The sequence below is a fragment of the Bombina bombina genome, chromosome 10, assembly GCF_027579735.1.
Source record: "Bombina bombina isolate aBomBom1 chromosome 10, aBomBom1.pri, whole genome shotgun sequence".
Taxonomy (NCBI): domain Eukaryota; kingdom Metazoa; phylum Chordata; class Amphibia; order Anura; family Bombinatoridae; genus Bombina; species Bombina bombina.
Genome location: NC_069508.1, coordinates 149,822,296 through 149,838,477, shown reverse-complemented (window position 1 = coordinate 149,838,477; position 16,182 = coordinate 149,822,296). Strand labels below are relative to the sequence as shown.

Genomic DNA, 16,182 nt, shown 5'->3' with positions numbered 1-16,182 from the left:
GATCTTCTTGGCGATGAGGACCATCCTGTCGCTTGCCACCAATTGTTATGGTATAACCCGGATATCAAGGGTTAATACCTGATGAAAGATGCCCTGAATACGGGATCAGCAACACACGAACCCAGTTAATTCCCCAGAAACATGAGACCAAGCTCCATCTTGAGGGTAAAACAGAATGTGTTTTATTGAGGGCTATATGCCCAGTATTTATGCAGGTCTCCCACCTGGTTGACACTCCCTAGGTGGGGGATTGGAAGAGTATAGTACATTAGATAGAGGGAAGACACCCTTTTACAGGATACAATAGAATTACATTACTTAACCAAATAAACAATTAAACACAAGAAAACAAGGGAGTCCTTCTTGACACATGGCAGTCTGATTAAACAATGTGAACGCTTATCACTTAAACTTAATTACAGTAAACAATAGCTGATGTCAGGAAACCTGTTTTCAGAAAATAGTTTCTCAAAGCTGAACAAAGTTAACCCTTCCAGTATTGACAGAGGGGTCTGTCACACTATCTATCTATCTATCTATCTATATCTATCTATCTATCTATCTATCTTCTATCTATCTCTATCTATCTATCTATCTATCTATCTATCTATCTAATGTTTTGCATTGCACCATGATGTTTTAAATGAAGAAATTGTTCTGAGTAATGTGTTATTTAAATAGGTAAACTAGTCATATGATAGTCAAGTATAAGCTTATAACATCTGCACTCATTCCCTAGGTCATCCTCATTGCACTGCAAATGTCACAGTAGAACCATCTTCAGTTGTGGTGATGGAATCTAATGTCACCATTACTTGTATATTGAAATGCCAAGGCTGTCGACCAGGAAACAACATTTTTATTCATCTAGATAATGATGCTAAAGAACCAAGGAGGATTAATGAGACAGCAGGGGTCCTTCAGCTCTCTAATATAAACAGGTCTTATGAAGTCTCATGCGTTACTGACTGTGAGGTTCCATCAGAAGTTTGGTATATAAACTGGATACATTTATTTGCAGGATGTAAGTATTTTATTTATGTTTAATACTAAAATACCAATATAATAATATAAAAAGTTATGTGTTATAGTTTACTCAGCTCAGTATGTTAAAGAGTGAAAACATAAAATAGTACCTTTTAAACAGTGTGCATCATGGCCTGTATTTCTGCTACTGTTGTGCTTCCTTAAACCATACCTTTCATGCCTATTAATTAAAGGGACACTGAACCCACATTTTTTTCATGATTCAGATAGAGCATGCAATTTTAAGCAACTTTCAAACTTTTCAAACTTTCAAATTTTCTTCGTTCTCTTGCTACCTTTATTTGAAAAAGAAGGAATGTAAGCTTACAAGCTAGCTAATTTTTGGTTCTTTTGGTTCAGAACCCAGGATAGCATTATATTTAGCATAACTTACATTTAGGCACCAATCAGCAAGTGCTACCCCGGTGCTGAACCAAAGATGTGCCGGCTCGTAAGCTTTTTCAAATAAAGATAGCAAGAGAACGAAGAAAATGTGATCATAGGAGTAAATTAGAAAGTTGCTTAAAATTGCAATTTTAAATAACTTTCTAATTTACTTCTATTATCTAATTTGCTTTATTCTCTTGATATCCTTTGCTGAAAGGCATATCTAGATAGGCACAGTAGCTGCTGATTGGTGGATGCACATAGATGCCTTGCATGATTGGCTCACCCATGTACATTGCTATTTCTTCAACAAAGTATATCTAAATAATGAAGCAAATTAGATAATATAAGCAAATTGGAATGCTGTTTAAGATTTGTATTCTCTATCTGAATAATGAAAGAAAAAAATTGGGTTTAATGTCCCTTTATAATGATTGTGCACTGAAAATATCTAGATATGCTTCACATGCACATGCAGAGAAAAATGTTAACATTAAAACAGTGATATATTTTACTAGAAGCATTTTTGCGGAATCTGTTGGCGCTCTACAAATACCTGATGATGATAATAATAATAATAATAATAATATATACATACAGTATATATATATATATATATATATATATATATATATATGTGTATATATATACATACAGTATATATATATATATATATATATATATATATATATATATATATGCATATACGTTTTATGTGTCGTCTGCAAGTGATCTTAGGAGGTTTACTAAACAAGCATAGTAAAGGGTTGAGGTATAGCTTGATAGAGAGCACTTTCTCAGTTTCCACAATCATTTTCCTCAAATGAGGAGCTATCTGAGGGCATTGCCACCAACGTTAGTGGCAATTTTAATGCTGTTGCACAAAATATGGTGGTGACTTCTAGTCTTATAAAAACAAGCAGATGCACCTAAGTAATAGTGCAGTTTTCAGTGAGAATATTTGCAGAATGATATGTACATTTCCTGGAACAAAAAAAAGACAACATTTCTAAAATAGATCTAGAAGTACTGATTAGTATCTAAACGTTCAAAAGTTCTTAAATAACATTCTGATCAAAATGTAAACATAATAATGAAGCTAAGAGGAAAGTGTAAATATTCATGAGAAAGCAAAAGTAACCAAACACAATAGGAAAAAACCCAGCAACTAAACCACTATTTAAAAATAAAGACATAAACAGAGAATATAACCTCACAAACCCACAATAATAAAATAAAAAAAAATCCCTTAATAAATCCAGCTGGAAGAATGTGCTACATTGAAAGCTATAAAAGGGACATAAAAGTACAAATGCTTTAAATTGTTATTTTTTTATTGCGATGTTGCTTGGATAAAGTTATGTGTTTAATAGGGATGTATATCCGGATCCTTCGTTAGGATCCGAAAGCAGAAGAAGGCAGTGCCTTGTGGCATTTGGCTCTTTTTTTCCGAGCTGGATTTCTTCTTGTGAAAGTGCAACACGCTAAGATCTGGATTTGCACAGTAAGTGCTAGATTATAAATTGAGCATAAAATATCGCTTCTGCGAAAGCGATATTTGCAAATGTGCCCTGGTATTTCAAGTTAGGTGCAATGCGAACGCGACCACGATCTCGAGAGCATGCTTCCATAGGCTCCAGTGGGAGCCTCGTTCTCATGCCGTCAGACACGGCATGAGAACTAGCGCATCAAAGGTGGTAATTAACGCAGCGATGGGCAGCAAATATAAATATATATGTATATGAATATAAACATATGTATTTTTGTGCTAATAAGCCACACTACACTAAACTTTGGGGGCAATTGGAGGTCATTTTTAAAATTAACCAGAGATCTGACCACTGGCTAATTGCTACCGCGAGCTTGCTTGTAATGGCTGGTTATTTATCGCATGCCCGCAAACATCTTTAGACCTCTGTTTCTTAACCTTTCCACCATCTAAGTTATGACAAATGAAAAAAGAAACCCAGGCTGATCCAACTGGGGTGATTGACAGACCCTGCTCTCGTTTAATTGGTTACTCTTGCAATGATAAATACTGCCTGCTCAGATCGTTGTGCCAGGTGGACAGGTTCCCTGGTTGGGTACATTGTCTGCCCAGACAATGATAAATGGGGCTCTATTTCTTTTCTGCACTGGTTTAAAAATTCATGTTCTCATATGTACACACTTTTGACACAATGGGGCCGATTTAACAATGTGCGGGTGGACTTGATCCGGTGAAGCAATGCCACCCCCTGCACATTCGCGGCCAATCGGCCACTAGCAGGGGGTGTCAATCAACACAATCGTATCCGAGGGTAGAAGGAGGTTTGAGGAAAGACGATGGGCTTAGGAAGTCTATGTATTGGTCTGTTGTCTATGTATTGGTCTGTAGTGCGGGTAGGGGGTCGCTATATCCTTGTTAGGCTGGATGGCATAGGTCAAGTCAATATTTTTAAAACTGATAGCCTACTTGGTATTATAAATGTAATAAGCAGCTTGCAACCAGCTTGAGGTTAACTTGTGAAATTAAAAAGATTTTAGAGCTTAGGATTTCCATATTATTTACCTTCCAACTTGATTACATTAAAATGATTGCCTGTGGCATGCAAGGCTGGCTAAAGACATTGCCTTTACATTGTACAGCCTGGGTCCACGATGGAAATGGCGCCTCCCAACTCTCTTTTGCTACAATCTAAACCAGCTATAACTCTCTGTTACATCATTATAAAAACAAAATAGATACATAAATATATACAAGTGACTTGGGCTTTTTTTTTTGGTTTTAAATCTCTTTTATTGAAAAGTAAAGTACCATACAGAAAAAGAAAAAGTTACTCAAAATTGCTATACAGAAAAAAGTATATGTTACAATTTCAACCATATAATATATCAATCCTTTCGGGTCTCAGCTCCCTGTTTTAAAATGATTGAAGTCCAATAGTCCAGTATGGTTATTAAGTTTACCCCGATACACCATATAACAGATATTCATGTTTGGGGAGACTATACCATATGGAGGAGCAGGCTAAGGTGTGCAAATGCATGGTTCCTAGAAATCTTTAAAGGGACACTGTACCCAAAAAAATTCTTTTGTGATTCAGATAGAGCATGCAATTTTAAGCAACTTTCTAATTTACTCCTATTATCAAATGTTCTTCGTTCTCTTGCTATCTTTATATGAAAAAGAAGGCATCTAAACTTTTTTCTTGGTTCAGAACTCTGGACAGCAGTTTTGATTGGTGGATGAATTTATCCACCAATCAGCAAGGACAACCTAGGTTGTTCACCAAAAATGGGCCGGCATCTAAACTTACATTCTTGCATTTCAAATAAAGATACCAAGAGAATAAAGAACATTTGATAATAGGAGTAAATTAGAAAGTTGCTTAAAATTGCATGCTCTATCTGAATCATGAAAGAGAATTTTTGGGTACAGTGTCCCTTTAACTTCAAAGACAAGAACAAATACCTTGAGGTTTTATAACAATAGTGGTAAAGATCGGGGTGGGTGAAACCCCTCTAAGTCTTCAGAATGGAAAGGTTTTATTAGCATACTTATTCATCTCTCCATCTGATCCATCCTGTTGTTGTTGTCGGGCACAGGCGTGTAGAAGTTATAAAGGGGTGCGGGTGAAGGCGGCATGGGATAGGCAAGAGGTAGGGGTTTGAAATTCCTTTGGGGGATAAGTTACCGGGTTCCCAGAAATGTTAGCTGGCTCATGCATTCTTAGAGGCATTCCATCTCATAAGCATTAGCTCATGTGTACCGATCTTTCCTGTCCTAAGGAAATTGTATATTTCTAGTGCCAGCAATGTGTCAACTTGGTCCATCCATGTGGACAGTGTAGGTGTGTTTTGTGTTTTCCACCTCTGTGGGATTAGAATTTTGGAGCTGCTCATCATTATGTACAGTAGGGACATTTTAGCGTCATCTTTGAGGTTTGGTAAGTTGTGTAATAGCAAGATGTGCGGGTCTTTTAGGATTTGTGAGGAAAGTGTTTTGTTCATGTGCGTTATAACATGGGACCAGAAGGGATCTAGTCTGGGGCACGCCCACCAAATATGTAGGAGGTCATAGGTCTCCCCACAGTTTCGCCAGCACTTATTGCTCGCGTGTTTAAAAATTTTGTGTAACCTTTGTGATGTGAGGTACCACCTGGACAAAAATTTATAGTTCATTTCCTGTATCCTTGCCGAAACCAAAGTTTTTTTGTGGTGTCTGAAAACCTTGCCCCAGTCTTTAATATCTATTTCAAAGTCTAGATCTTTGTGCCATTTATGGCAGTATGCGGGGAGGCCATCTGGTCCTGTGTTCGATAAGGTCCTATATATGGAGGAGATTGTATGATGTGGTGCAAATGGCAATGCGCATAGGGATTCAAGCGCTGTGAGGGGTCTAACGAGTTTATTTTTTTGTTTATGGGAACTTAAGTAATGTGATAGTTGTGTATAGGTATACCAAGAAGAGGGAATCCAAGACTCCTTTTCGCTTAGGTCTTGCCTTGTGCTGAGTTTCCCATGTTCAGTAATGTTTTTCCAGAGGTGTGTTTGGAGTTTAGGAGCATAATGAGGGATGTTTTGGAATGGGGGGAGGAAGGGAAGCTCAGGGTTATTAATTAGGGGGGTCAATTGAGATGGTTTGGATGTAATATGAGTGCTAGTTGCTGTTAGTTTGTCCCATTGGGAAAATAACTCAGAGAGAAGAGGGTAATCATGTAACACGTTAGGTCTATAAGTATTCTGTAGCCAACTCAGCCAGCCCACGTTTGGTACATTAAGTATCTCTCTATCCAAATGTATCCATTGTTTGTAGATGGAGTTGTGGCTCCAATCTACAAGTCTTTGTATAATTGTTGTTAACCTATATCTCTCTAGGCTTGGGACTCCCAGTCCGCCCCTGTCTCTAGTCATTTATAGTGTCTTTCTAGGAATTCTCGGTTTGATAGGGCGCAAAATGAAGTGCTCCAGATTTCTTTCCAGTTTTACTATATAGTCTTTAGGTAAAGGGATTGGGAGAGCTTGTAGTAGATAAAGAACCCTAGGCAGTATGTTCATCTTTACTACGTGAATTCTACCAATCCACGAGAGTGGTTTATTTTTCCAGCAGGACAGATCCCTAATGATATTTGTTTGTAACAATTTATAATTTGCCGAAAATAGGGCTTGGGCATCCCTAGTTAGATAGATTCCCAAATACTTTAACTGTGTAGTCTGTACGTGAAGGAAGCAGGTCTCTTGCAATTCCTCTATAATATGGGCTGGAGTGTTTATGTTTAGCATCTCTGACTTGTTCATATTTAAATGGAAGTTAGAATATTGACCGTATTCTTTGAATTCTTCCATTAGGGGGGTAGCAATCTTTCTAAGTCTGTAATAGTAAAGAGGATATCATCTGCATACATTGCCAGCTTGTATTCTGCCTGCGCTGTGTGTATGCCTTTTATGCTAGGATTTAGTCTGATTTTATGTGCTAAGATTTCTATTGATAACGCAAAAAGGATGGGCGATAATGGGCATCATTGGCGGGTGCCGTTTCTAATGTTAAAGGGTTCTGACAAGATCGAATTAACTTTAATTCTGGCCGTAGGTTCCAGATATAGAGAGAAAATTTTGTCTATAAAATTCTGGCTAATGTTAAATTTGGACAGAGCAGACCTGAGAAAATCCCTGTCTAACCTGTCAAAAGCTTTTTCAGCATCAGTGGAGATAAGGGAAAATGGGATATGATTGTTTTGGGCATATGCTGCAAGCTGCATAACCTTCAGGGTATTATCCCTGGCTTCTCTATTGGGAATAAAGCCCACTTGGTCTGGTGAGATAATTTGGTTAAGTAGGGGATTCAGCCTATCGGCTAGAATTTTGGCAAAGATTTTGATGTCCGTATTTAACAGAGAAATAGGACGAAAATTCTGAGGAGTATTTGGGGGTTTTCCCGGTTTTGGTAACACAGTCATGTGAGCCTCTAACATAGATTTGGGGAAGCCTCCACTTTCTTCCAAGGCGTTGAATGTTTTATGTAATTTAGAGGCTAGAATGTGAGAATATTTTTTTAAGTATTTAGTACCAAACCCATCTGGGCCTGGGCTTTTTCCTGTAGGAAATGAACAAAAGAAGACAGCGCCTCATAGTGCAAGTAAGTTCCATAAGCTGGGGTCACAAAGAGAGACAAACGGTTGTAGGTATACTCACAAGAGTACTGGCACTCTTATATAAAGAAGTGCGAATGGGCAGGCTGACCTTCAACAGCAGTCAGTACGCTGGAACGGATGACATCCAAACTTCAAAGGTGCAGCTGTGGGCTCTCCTCCACGAGCAGAAGGGAATCGTCTGAATCAGCACTGTGTTAGAGAAAGCAGCTTTCACTGCATGCAGCATCCACTTTAGGCTGATGATCGCCAACGGTATCCCAACAGTAGTATTTTGGAAAAAAAACCTTGCAGAATCGACAGAGTTAATGCAGATAAAAAAGCCAAAATAACCAGGCTTATATGAAAAAGAATAAGAACAATTTATTATAAGAGCTTAAAAGCGTTTTTCGTCCGCAAGCTCCTGGCCGTTTCCTCAGGTGTAGTTAATTACACTTGTAAGTTAAAAGCAAATTTAAAAAGTGTGCCAAAGCATTTCATTGGTCAAATTTGAACCAATCCTAACCTAAGATACGTCATGAGCGAGTTTTAACAAAGTAAAATGTAACCATGTTAAGCAAATTGCGTAAAAATTAGTAAATAAAAACATCTTTGTAAAATCATAAATACAATGTTAGTGAGAAACAAAGATATAAAAGTATGCGTCTAAACAAAACTTAGATACATTTGATCTATAGACTGTTGTAAACATCATGTGTATGGAAATAAATATTCGTAAAAAGTGTATGATATTTGTTGCATTTTTCATTGTGTTCAAGACTATTAAATGTGTGAGCCCGCGTGAAAAATTGTTAAAATCCACGAAAGGATTGGGTTAAATACCCCATAAAGGGAATGAAGAAAATAATTTTCTTTCTTCATTGATATTTATAGTATTATTGATTCCAAACTGTTCATATTTTATTTTCTTCATTCCCTTTATGGGGTATTTAACCCAATCCTTTTGTGGATTTTAACAATTTTTCACATGGGCTCACACATTTTTCAGTCTAAGTCTGTGATACCGCATATCTGCTACATTTGGGTATTATTCAATAATAATTTCCAAGCAGTATAGACTTGACATCATGTATTATATTGGCATTAGTTTGTTTTCAATCTTATCACTTACACATATTGTTTTAATATTTAGATACTCTTGAACACAATAAAAAACGCAACAAATATCATACACTTTTTACGAATATTTATTTCCATACACATGATGTTTACAACAGTCTATAGATCAAATGTATCTAAGTTTTGTTTAGACGCATACTTTTATATCTTTGTTTCTCACTAACATTGTATTTATGATTTTACAAAGATGTTTTTATTTACTAATTTTTACGCAATTTGTTTAACATGGTTACATTTTACTTTGTTAAAACTCGCTCATGACGTATCTTAGGTTAGGATTGGTTTAAATTTTACCAATGAAATGCTTTGGCACGCTTTTTAAATTTGCTTTTAACTTACAAGTGTAATTAACTACACCTGAGGAAACGGCCAGGAGCTTGCGGCCGAGAAACGCGTTTAAGCTCTTATAATAAATTGTTCTTATTCTTTTTCATATAAGCCTGGTTATTTTGGCTTTTTTATCTGCATTAACTCTGTCGATTCTGCAAGGGTTTCTTTCCAAAATACTACTTTTGGGATACCGTTGGCGATCATCAGCCTAAAGTGGATGCTGCATGCAGTGAAAGCTGCTTTCTCTAACACAGTGCTGATTCAGATGATTCCCTTCTGCTCGTGAAGGAGAGCCCACAGCTGCACCTTTGAAGTTTGGATGTCATCCGTTCCAGCGTACTGACTGCTGTTGAATGTCAGCCTGCCCATTCGCACTTCTTTATATAAGAGTGCCAGTACTCTTGTGAGTATACCTACAACCGTTTGTCTCTTTCTGTGACCCCAGCTTATGGAACTTACTTGCACTATGAGGCGCTGTCTTCTTTTGTTCATTTTCTAGATACACTGTTTGATCACACAGTCCCAAGACCAGCAGCCTGCTGCACCTAGATATTACCATTGCACCGGAGTCTTCATTTTACCCTTATAGACAGTCATTTTTTGAGACATCGTTCACAACCACCTTTGGGACTTCTGCATGATAAGCATGATAAAACTTTTCTTTTTATACAGATACTGTATTTAAATGTTATTTACCTTTATTTTAGTTATTATTTTTGGGCCTTTTATCTGGTTATCAAATTGTTACACCTTTTAATACATTTTGGTCATATTTTGCGACTGTTTCACTTACATATAATTATTGTTGTCCTTTATTATAGAGACACAATTAGCTATTTTGGCAAATTAACACGGCTTTTTGGAGCGGTTTGGTGCACTGTTGTATAGTTTTTCTATCTCTTTTTCCTGTAGGTAAGTTTTTAATGGCTGCTGTTATTTCTTTAATTTCAATAGGGGAGTCTAATTTACGAGATTGTTCCTCCGTTAAGCTGGGCAGGTGGACATTTTCTAAATATTTGGTCAGTTTGTCTCTATTAATTTCTTTTGCATGTGTATGAAAAGAAAAAACAGAAGCGCCACATGGCCCAATATTGTTTGGTCCGGAAATAGTAGATCTTAAAGTAATGAGTAAACTCACATTTAGTAGAGCACCTCAATTAGTGCTAAATATGCGGTCTGGGATCTATTCGGTCACCCAGAAGACCAACTTCCTGCACAGGAGCTGATGTCTGTATAGACAGAAAGGAGACACAGGTGCCTATATGGCCTAGTATTGTTGGTACAAAGATGTAAATACAAGCAAAGAGAAGAATGGTACTCACAATGGATAAAGCACCTCTTGTGATGCTATAGAGGCATGAAGGGATCAATTCAGTCACCCAACAGACTTGTGGCCAGACATCCAAGTGGATTCAGAGGTACAGATGGATCCCACAGTTGGCCAAAAGGAGATATTCCTCAGGAGAAGGAAAAAATATATCCCAAAAAAGATACAGCAAGTGTTCAAATGTTAAAAATGACTTTAATAAAAATTATAAAATCACAGGCAACACGTTTCTCAGCCAATGGCTGTTTCATCAGGCTTCATAAAATGTTTACTGAACACTTGCTCTAATACAGACTTGTGGCCAGACATCCACTTGGATGTCTGGCCACAAGTCTGTTGGGTGACTGAATTGATCCCTTCATGCCTCTATAGCATCACAAGAGGTGCTTTATCCATTGTGAGTACCATTCTTCTCTTTGCTTGTATTTACATCTTTGTACCAACAATACTAGGCCATATAGGCACCTGTGTCTCCTTTCTGTCTATACAGACATCAGCTCCTGTGCAGGAAGTTGGTCTTCTGGGTGACCGAATAGATCCCAGACCGCATATTTAGCACTAATTGAGGTGCTCTACTAAATGTGAGTTTACTCACATTGCTATTAGTTAACACTGGTTACAACTGTATATTGTTTTGATATATCACCTTTTTATTATTATTTTAAAATTTGTTAATATCATTTAGTAATATCTAGATAAATATACGACTATTTGGTTATATCTCCACATTCACATTTAGGGCGCCCCCTCACTTTCTCTTTTGCATGTGGTTGAGTGGAGTCCCCGTTCAAGTTATAAAATGATGAGTAATATGTGTGGAAGACATCTGCTATAGCTAAGCTATCCTTCTTCTCCACCCCCTCTTTATTTTTAACTATATATATGTGCAATTAGAGTTGTTTCCTACGGATTGTTCTGGCTAAAAGTTTGCCCAATCTATTCCCTTGTTCAAAGTATTTTTGCTGGAGAGTAAATGCCTGCCTCTGATATTCATGTTGCATGTACTCATTTAGTTCCATTCTGGTTGCTTTTAACTCTGTCAGTAGTGTGTCATTATCAGGTGAATGTTTATGTGCTTGTTCCAATTTACGATTCTTGTCTAAAAGGGATTCAAGTTTGAGTCTGTGTTGTTTAGTAAGGTTGGCTTTATGTTTAATGAATTCTCCCCTCAGGACACATTTATGTGCCTCCCATATGTTGGAATAGGGGGTATCAGTCTCGTCATTGTGGAGGAAGTATTCCATTAGTGATTTTTCTATTTCTTGAAATATAATCGGGTGATCTAGTAGGGTGTCATCCAGCTTCCATTGGAAGGGAGATACCGGTTTTTCAGGCCAGTTAATTGTGCAGGAAACAGGTGCATGGTCCGACCATGTGGTAGGATGTATGCGGACATTTTTTTTACCAGAGACAGGGTAAGTGCATCAGTCAACACATAATCGATGCGTGAATAGGTATTATGAGGGTGCAAGTAAAATGTATAGTCAGATGTGCTGGGGTGGAATGTGCGCCAGACATCGTGGAGAGCTAGAGTGTGAAGTTGATTATTGATACTTTTAATGTCCCGTTTAGGGATGTGTAAACAACCTCCATATGTGCCTACACTTGGGTCCAATGGGATATTTACGTCTCTCCCGACTAGCCACATACCCTTTTTGTAGTCTAGAATTTTGCTCGATAGGTGTCTCATAAAAGCCTTTTGTGCCCAATTAGGGAAGTAGACATTGACTATCATGATGGGTCTATTGTATAGAAGTCCTGAAAGAATTAAAAGTCTGCCATTAGAATCCTGTTCTAGCTGTAATTTTTTAAAAGGTATATCTCTCCTAAGGAGAATACCTACCCCATTTCTTTTTGTTGGGCCGGAGGCAAAAAATGCCGTAGAATATTTGTGATAGAGCCAATGTGGTTCCCTACCTTTTTTGAAATGTGTTTCTTGAAGGAGTATGACTGCGCAATTTTGTTTATGTAAGTCTGTAAGTACTATACTTTTTTTTTGTGGGGTGTTAAAGCCCTTAACGTTGATAGTAGTAAAAGTAATAGATTGTGCTTTGTCTGTGGCAGGCATTTTGTGGGCCAAGATCTGTATTATAAGTATAATACTAATGAGGATCCATGTGTGAAATAATGTGCAATGAACAAACATGCCTAATATGCTAGGAGGGGAAAGGAGGAGGGGAAAAAAGGGTAAGGGAGGCAATGGAGAGGGAAGGTGCCGCCTGCACCCGACTAGGTTGTTAATCACAAACCAGTAAAATTTAAGTACAATTTTGCGTTAAAACTGTAACGTAGAATGCAAAGGGCCGTTTCACCTCTCAGCGAAGTGCCCTTAACTGTAAGGTGCAACAAAGATGTAAAAGTACAAATACAACAAGATAACAGTTAAGTTGCTAACAGTAAGTTGTGGGGAATGAAACCTTGTGTTGCCTATCTGGTCGATGTTGTAGTATTTTGTGGTCGTTTAATATGATTACGAGTTTCATGTTAAGTTTATTCATCCGTCGATGTGGGGAGGGGTCGCGATTATTGTTGTAAAAGTGCTATATAAAAGAGTTGGGGTAGTTCGGTGTACGGTGGTCCTGGCTAATTCTGTCTTTTTTCTTTTTAGGGGAGCACTAATTCTTGAGGTCAGTGTTTAGTTTTGGGGTTTTTGTTTCTAGTTTACATGTTGCAGTTATAGGGACATTTGTCGGTCCTGTTTCTCTGTGTCGTGTAGATTTGAGATGATGCTTAGGGGGTATTTGCTAGATGTCATAGTCAGTTGTATTCGCCCTGTTGTCTAGATGTGAGGGCATTGGGTCGCTAAGTTTGAGAACATATGTGTCCCCTCGTCTAGTATAGTCAGAACATGGTAAAACATTAACTTCACAAGTAAAACATATAACAAAAAGAACAGGTTAAACAGATATATCACAGAATACTCATCTATCTGTTGCTAGTTCTTGTCCATCTCATGGGGTTAACCCAGCATTTCAATAATGTCCTCTCCTCAAGGTCTTCCAGGAGCTCAAGAGGGGGGTAGACCTCTTGTAAACAGAGGCAAAGGTGGTGTAAATGCTGTGATGCTGGCAGTAATCTTGTCCAGTGCTGTTCTGTAGGGTTTAAGGTATAAAGCACTCCTGCCTAATCCTGTCCTGGAGGGTCTGCGGACCATGAGCTGGCATTGTTCCTTGCGTCAGGAGTTGTTTCTTTCTCTCGATTAGGATTTTCATGCTGGTGCAGGACATTGTCTTAAGATATTCGAGTCAGAGCTGGTATCCCTGAGCTTTGGTTCTGCACCTGCTTGATGCCCATCGTTTTGTAGAAGTTCGGGAGGTCCTGATCTGTTCTCCGTCTGAACATTATGGTTAGCTATAATACTAAGGGGAAACCCCCATCGGTATGGTATTTTGTGGGATCTGAGCGTCTCTGTTATATGCCTAAGTTCTCTTCGTTTCTGCAAAGTTGCAGGTGATAGGTCTGAGAAGATCTGCAGTGGAATGCCCCCGTGTGTCAGGATGAGTTTTGGTTCTAGCCCCTCTAGCGATATCTTCTCTGTCCACAAAGCTTAGAAAGCGGATTATTACATCCATAGGAGGTGCCTTAGAGGGAGGTTTAGGACGCAGTGATCTGTGTGCTCTTTTTAGTGGAATTTCTGGAGATGAAGGGGTATTTTTAACTTGAAGATGGCCATTTAATGCCACAGGAGCTACGGATTCGGGGATGCCTCTGATACGGAGGTTGTTCCTCCGGTTTCGGTTATCAAGATCTTCAATTTTGTCTAAAAGAAAATTAATGGCGTCATTTTGCTGCGTTATGGTTTGGGTGTTACCTCTCACTTCTCTCACTGTTGTTTGTGTTTGTTCCAAGGTGTCCACTCTGGTAGTTAGCTGTGTCAAGTCTTTTTTAAGTTCTCCAAAGAGGCCTCTTACTTCAGATAGGACTTCTTTAATGTCTTCCTTAGAAGAGAGTAGTTTCAGATCATCTCTGGTGATAATCAAGGTATCTGTCTGCTCCATAACTTGGTCTGGGCTCCTGTTATTCAGTTCTAAAATCTGTGGCCCTTGCTCAGCTGATTGGTCCGTTGTAGGGGGCTGGGGTTTCATATAATGGCTCATTAGTGATGAGGGAGCCTGCTTGTCTATTTTTGGTATGCGTTTGCAGGGCATGCCCATGGATATTGCACACTGATAAGTGCTTTTTATTATAGGTAATTGGCACCCTTGTGCCCTCACAAGTGTGTATATATCGAAAGGGCTTGAAAAGTGTGTCTAACTAAGTGTCCGGTTAATTCATATACCCCTTCAGCTGATGCCCGCTTGTAGATGTCTTCGAACTAGGAGGGAATATAGTTTTGGTATAGCTGTGGTTGTTTTAGTGTCAGCACTGTCAGTATAATCCGGAACTACTACTGTGTATGTCCACATGGCTTGCGTGGGGAGGCCTGCAATGTGTATATTCTAACATCCGATCTTACCCCTTAAGGCTATATGCGTCTTGTCGTCTGGTTGTGACAGGTAAGTTTGTGCCATTCAGTGCTATTATGTTGCGCCTCCAAAGTCCGGTGTTGTCAGGCCTCTGTAGTAGTGAAGGGCTTCGTGCTGATCCCTCTCCTGATCCAGTGTGTCCACAGGGTCGTACCCTGCTGTAGGTTACTCTCACCTGGTTTGTGTTGCTCTGGCTCTCAAGTGGTCAATAGATGCAGAGTCGGTCTTTTACTTCTATAGTGCGCAGTGGCAATGGTGCTGTTTCGCGCTGTTTCTTAGTATGCCCAATATAAGCAGGAATTAAAGTGCTTGTAGTGCCAGGATGCCACCGCTCCGTTCCACTTCGCTTCCCCCTCCGCCTCCAGACAACTGTTGGCTAATGAGGTATCATGTTTTATCTCGGCAACAGTCTGGTCTGCAGAGCTGTCTCAATGTGCGGCCATTAACCTGGGCTGCTAGGCTCCGCCCCCGACTTGGGCTTTTTTATATTATTTAAAGTGATTGTAAAGTTTAATGAATAAGTGCCCGGTATCTAAAAATACTCTTAAAAACAGTGGCAGTTTCACTTTACAATGAAACTTCTTTTTTAAAATAGTTACCTTTCTTTATGGAAAACAGAATGACGATCATCCGCCCGCAACTCCTGCTGTAGTTAGCACAGCGATGGCGAATCCGGCTTCCTCCAATCATTCCATGCTCCCTTTGCCGTCCAGCTCGTGGGGCCATGCAACGATTGGAGGAAGCCGGATTCGTCATTGCTGTGCTAGCTACAGCAGGAGTTGCGGGTGGATGAAAGGTAAGTATTTTAAAAAAGAAGTGTCGTAAAGTTTAATGAATGAAAGTGCCCCTGTTTTAAAGAGTATTTTTAGATACCAGTCACGTATTCATTAAACTTTAACTTTAAGCCATATTCTTCCCTAAGTGCTGCACTTGCCAAATGCTGCCTGAGTCCCATAGTCCCACAGGGGCCTATTATAGAGTGAGCCCTGGATGCATTAATTTTTACAGTAGGAATAGGAGTTAAAGGGACAGTTCAGCCAAAATTGGAATCCACATGGATGCATTTCAGTTTTGAATAGAAGCATTTTTGTAAAATACGTGTATTAGCAAAAATGCTTCTAATAAAAGCTATAGCTGCTTCAAAAGTGTATTTCAGTATGCACTGTGCACCAGAATTTTAAACACAGCACTTGCTTACAGAGCCTAAGGTGGGTGTATCATCTGGTAATGGCTCAGTTTGTTAATTGCTGACATGATAGAAGCCCCACTGGTGCTCTGGGCAGCTGCCATATTTAAAATGCTGATGCACTGAGAATATCTAGGAATGCTTCATGCACATACAGTGAAAAATATCAAACAGTGATAACTTTTATTTAGAAACATTTTATTTGCCAAT

The 16,182-nt window shown here is 38.8% G+C and overlaps 1 protein-coding gene across 1 annotated transcript in view; it reads left to right on the top strand.

Moving 5' to 3' along the window:
* Positions 1-16,182, top strand: part of LOC128640925 (interleukin-12 receptor subunit beta-2-like) — a 186,073-nt gene that overhangs the window by 41,467 nt on the left and 128,424 nt on the right. The window contains exon 3 of the mRNA XM_053693385.1: positions 740-1,024. Within this exon, the coding sequence (XP_053549360.1) occupies positions 740-1,024 (285 nt within the window). The remainder of the gene's footprint in view (positions 1-739; positions 1,025-16,182) is intronic.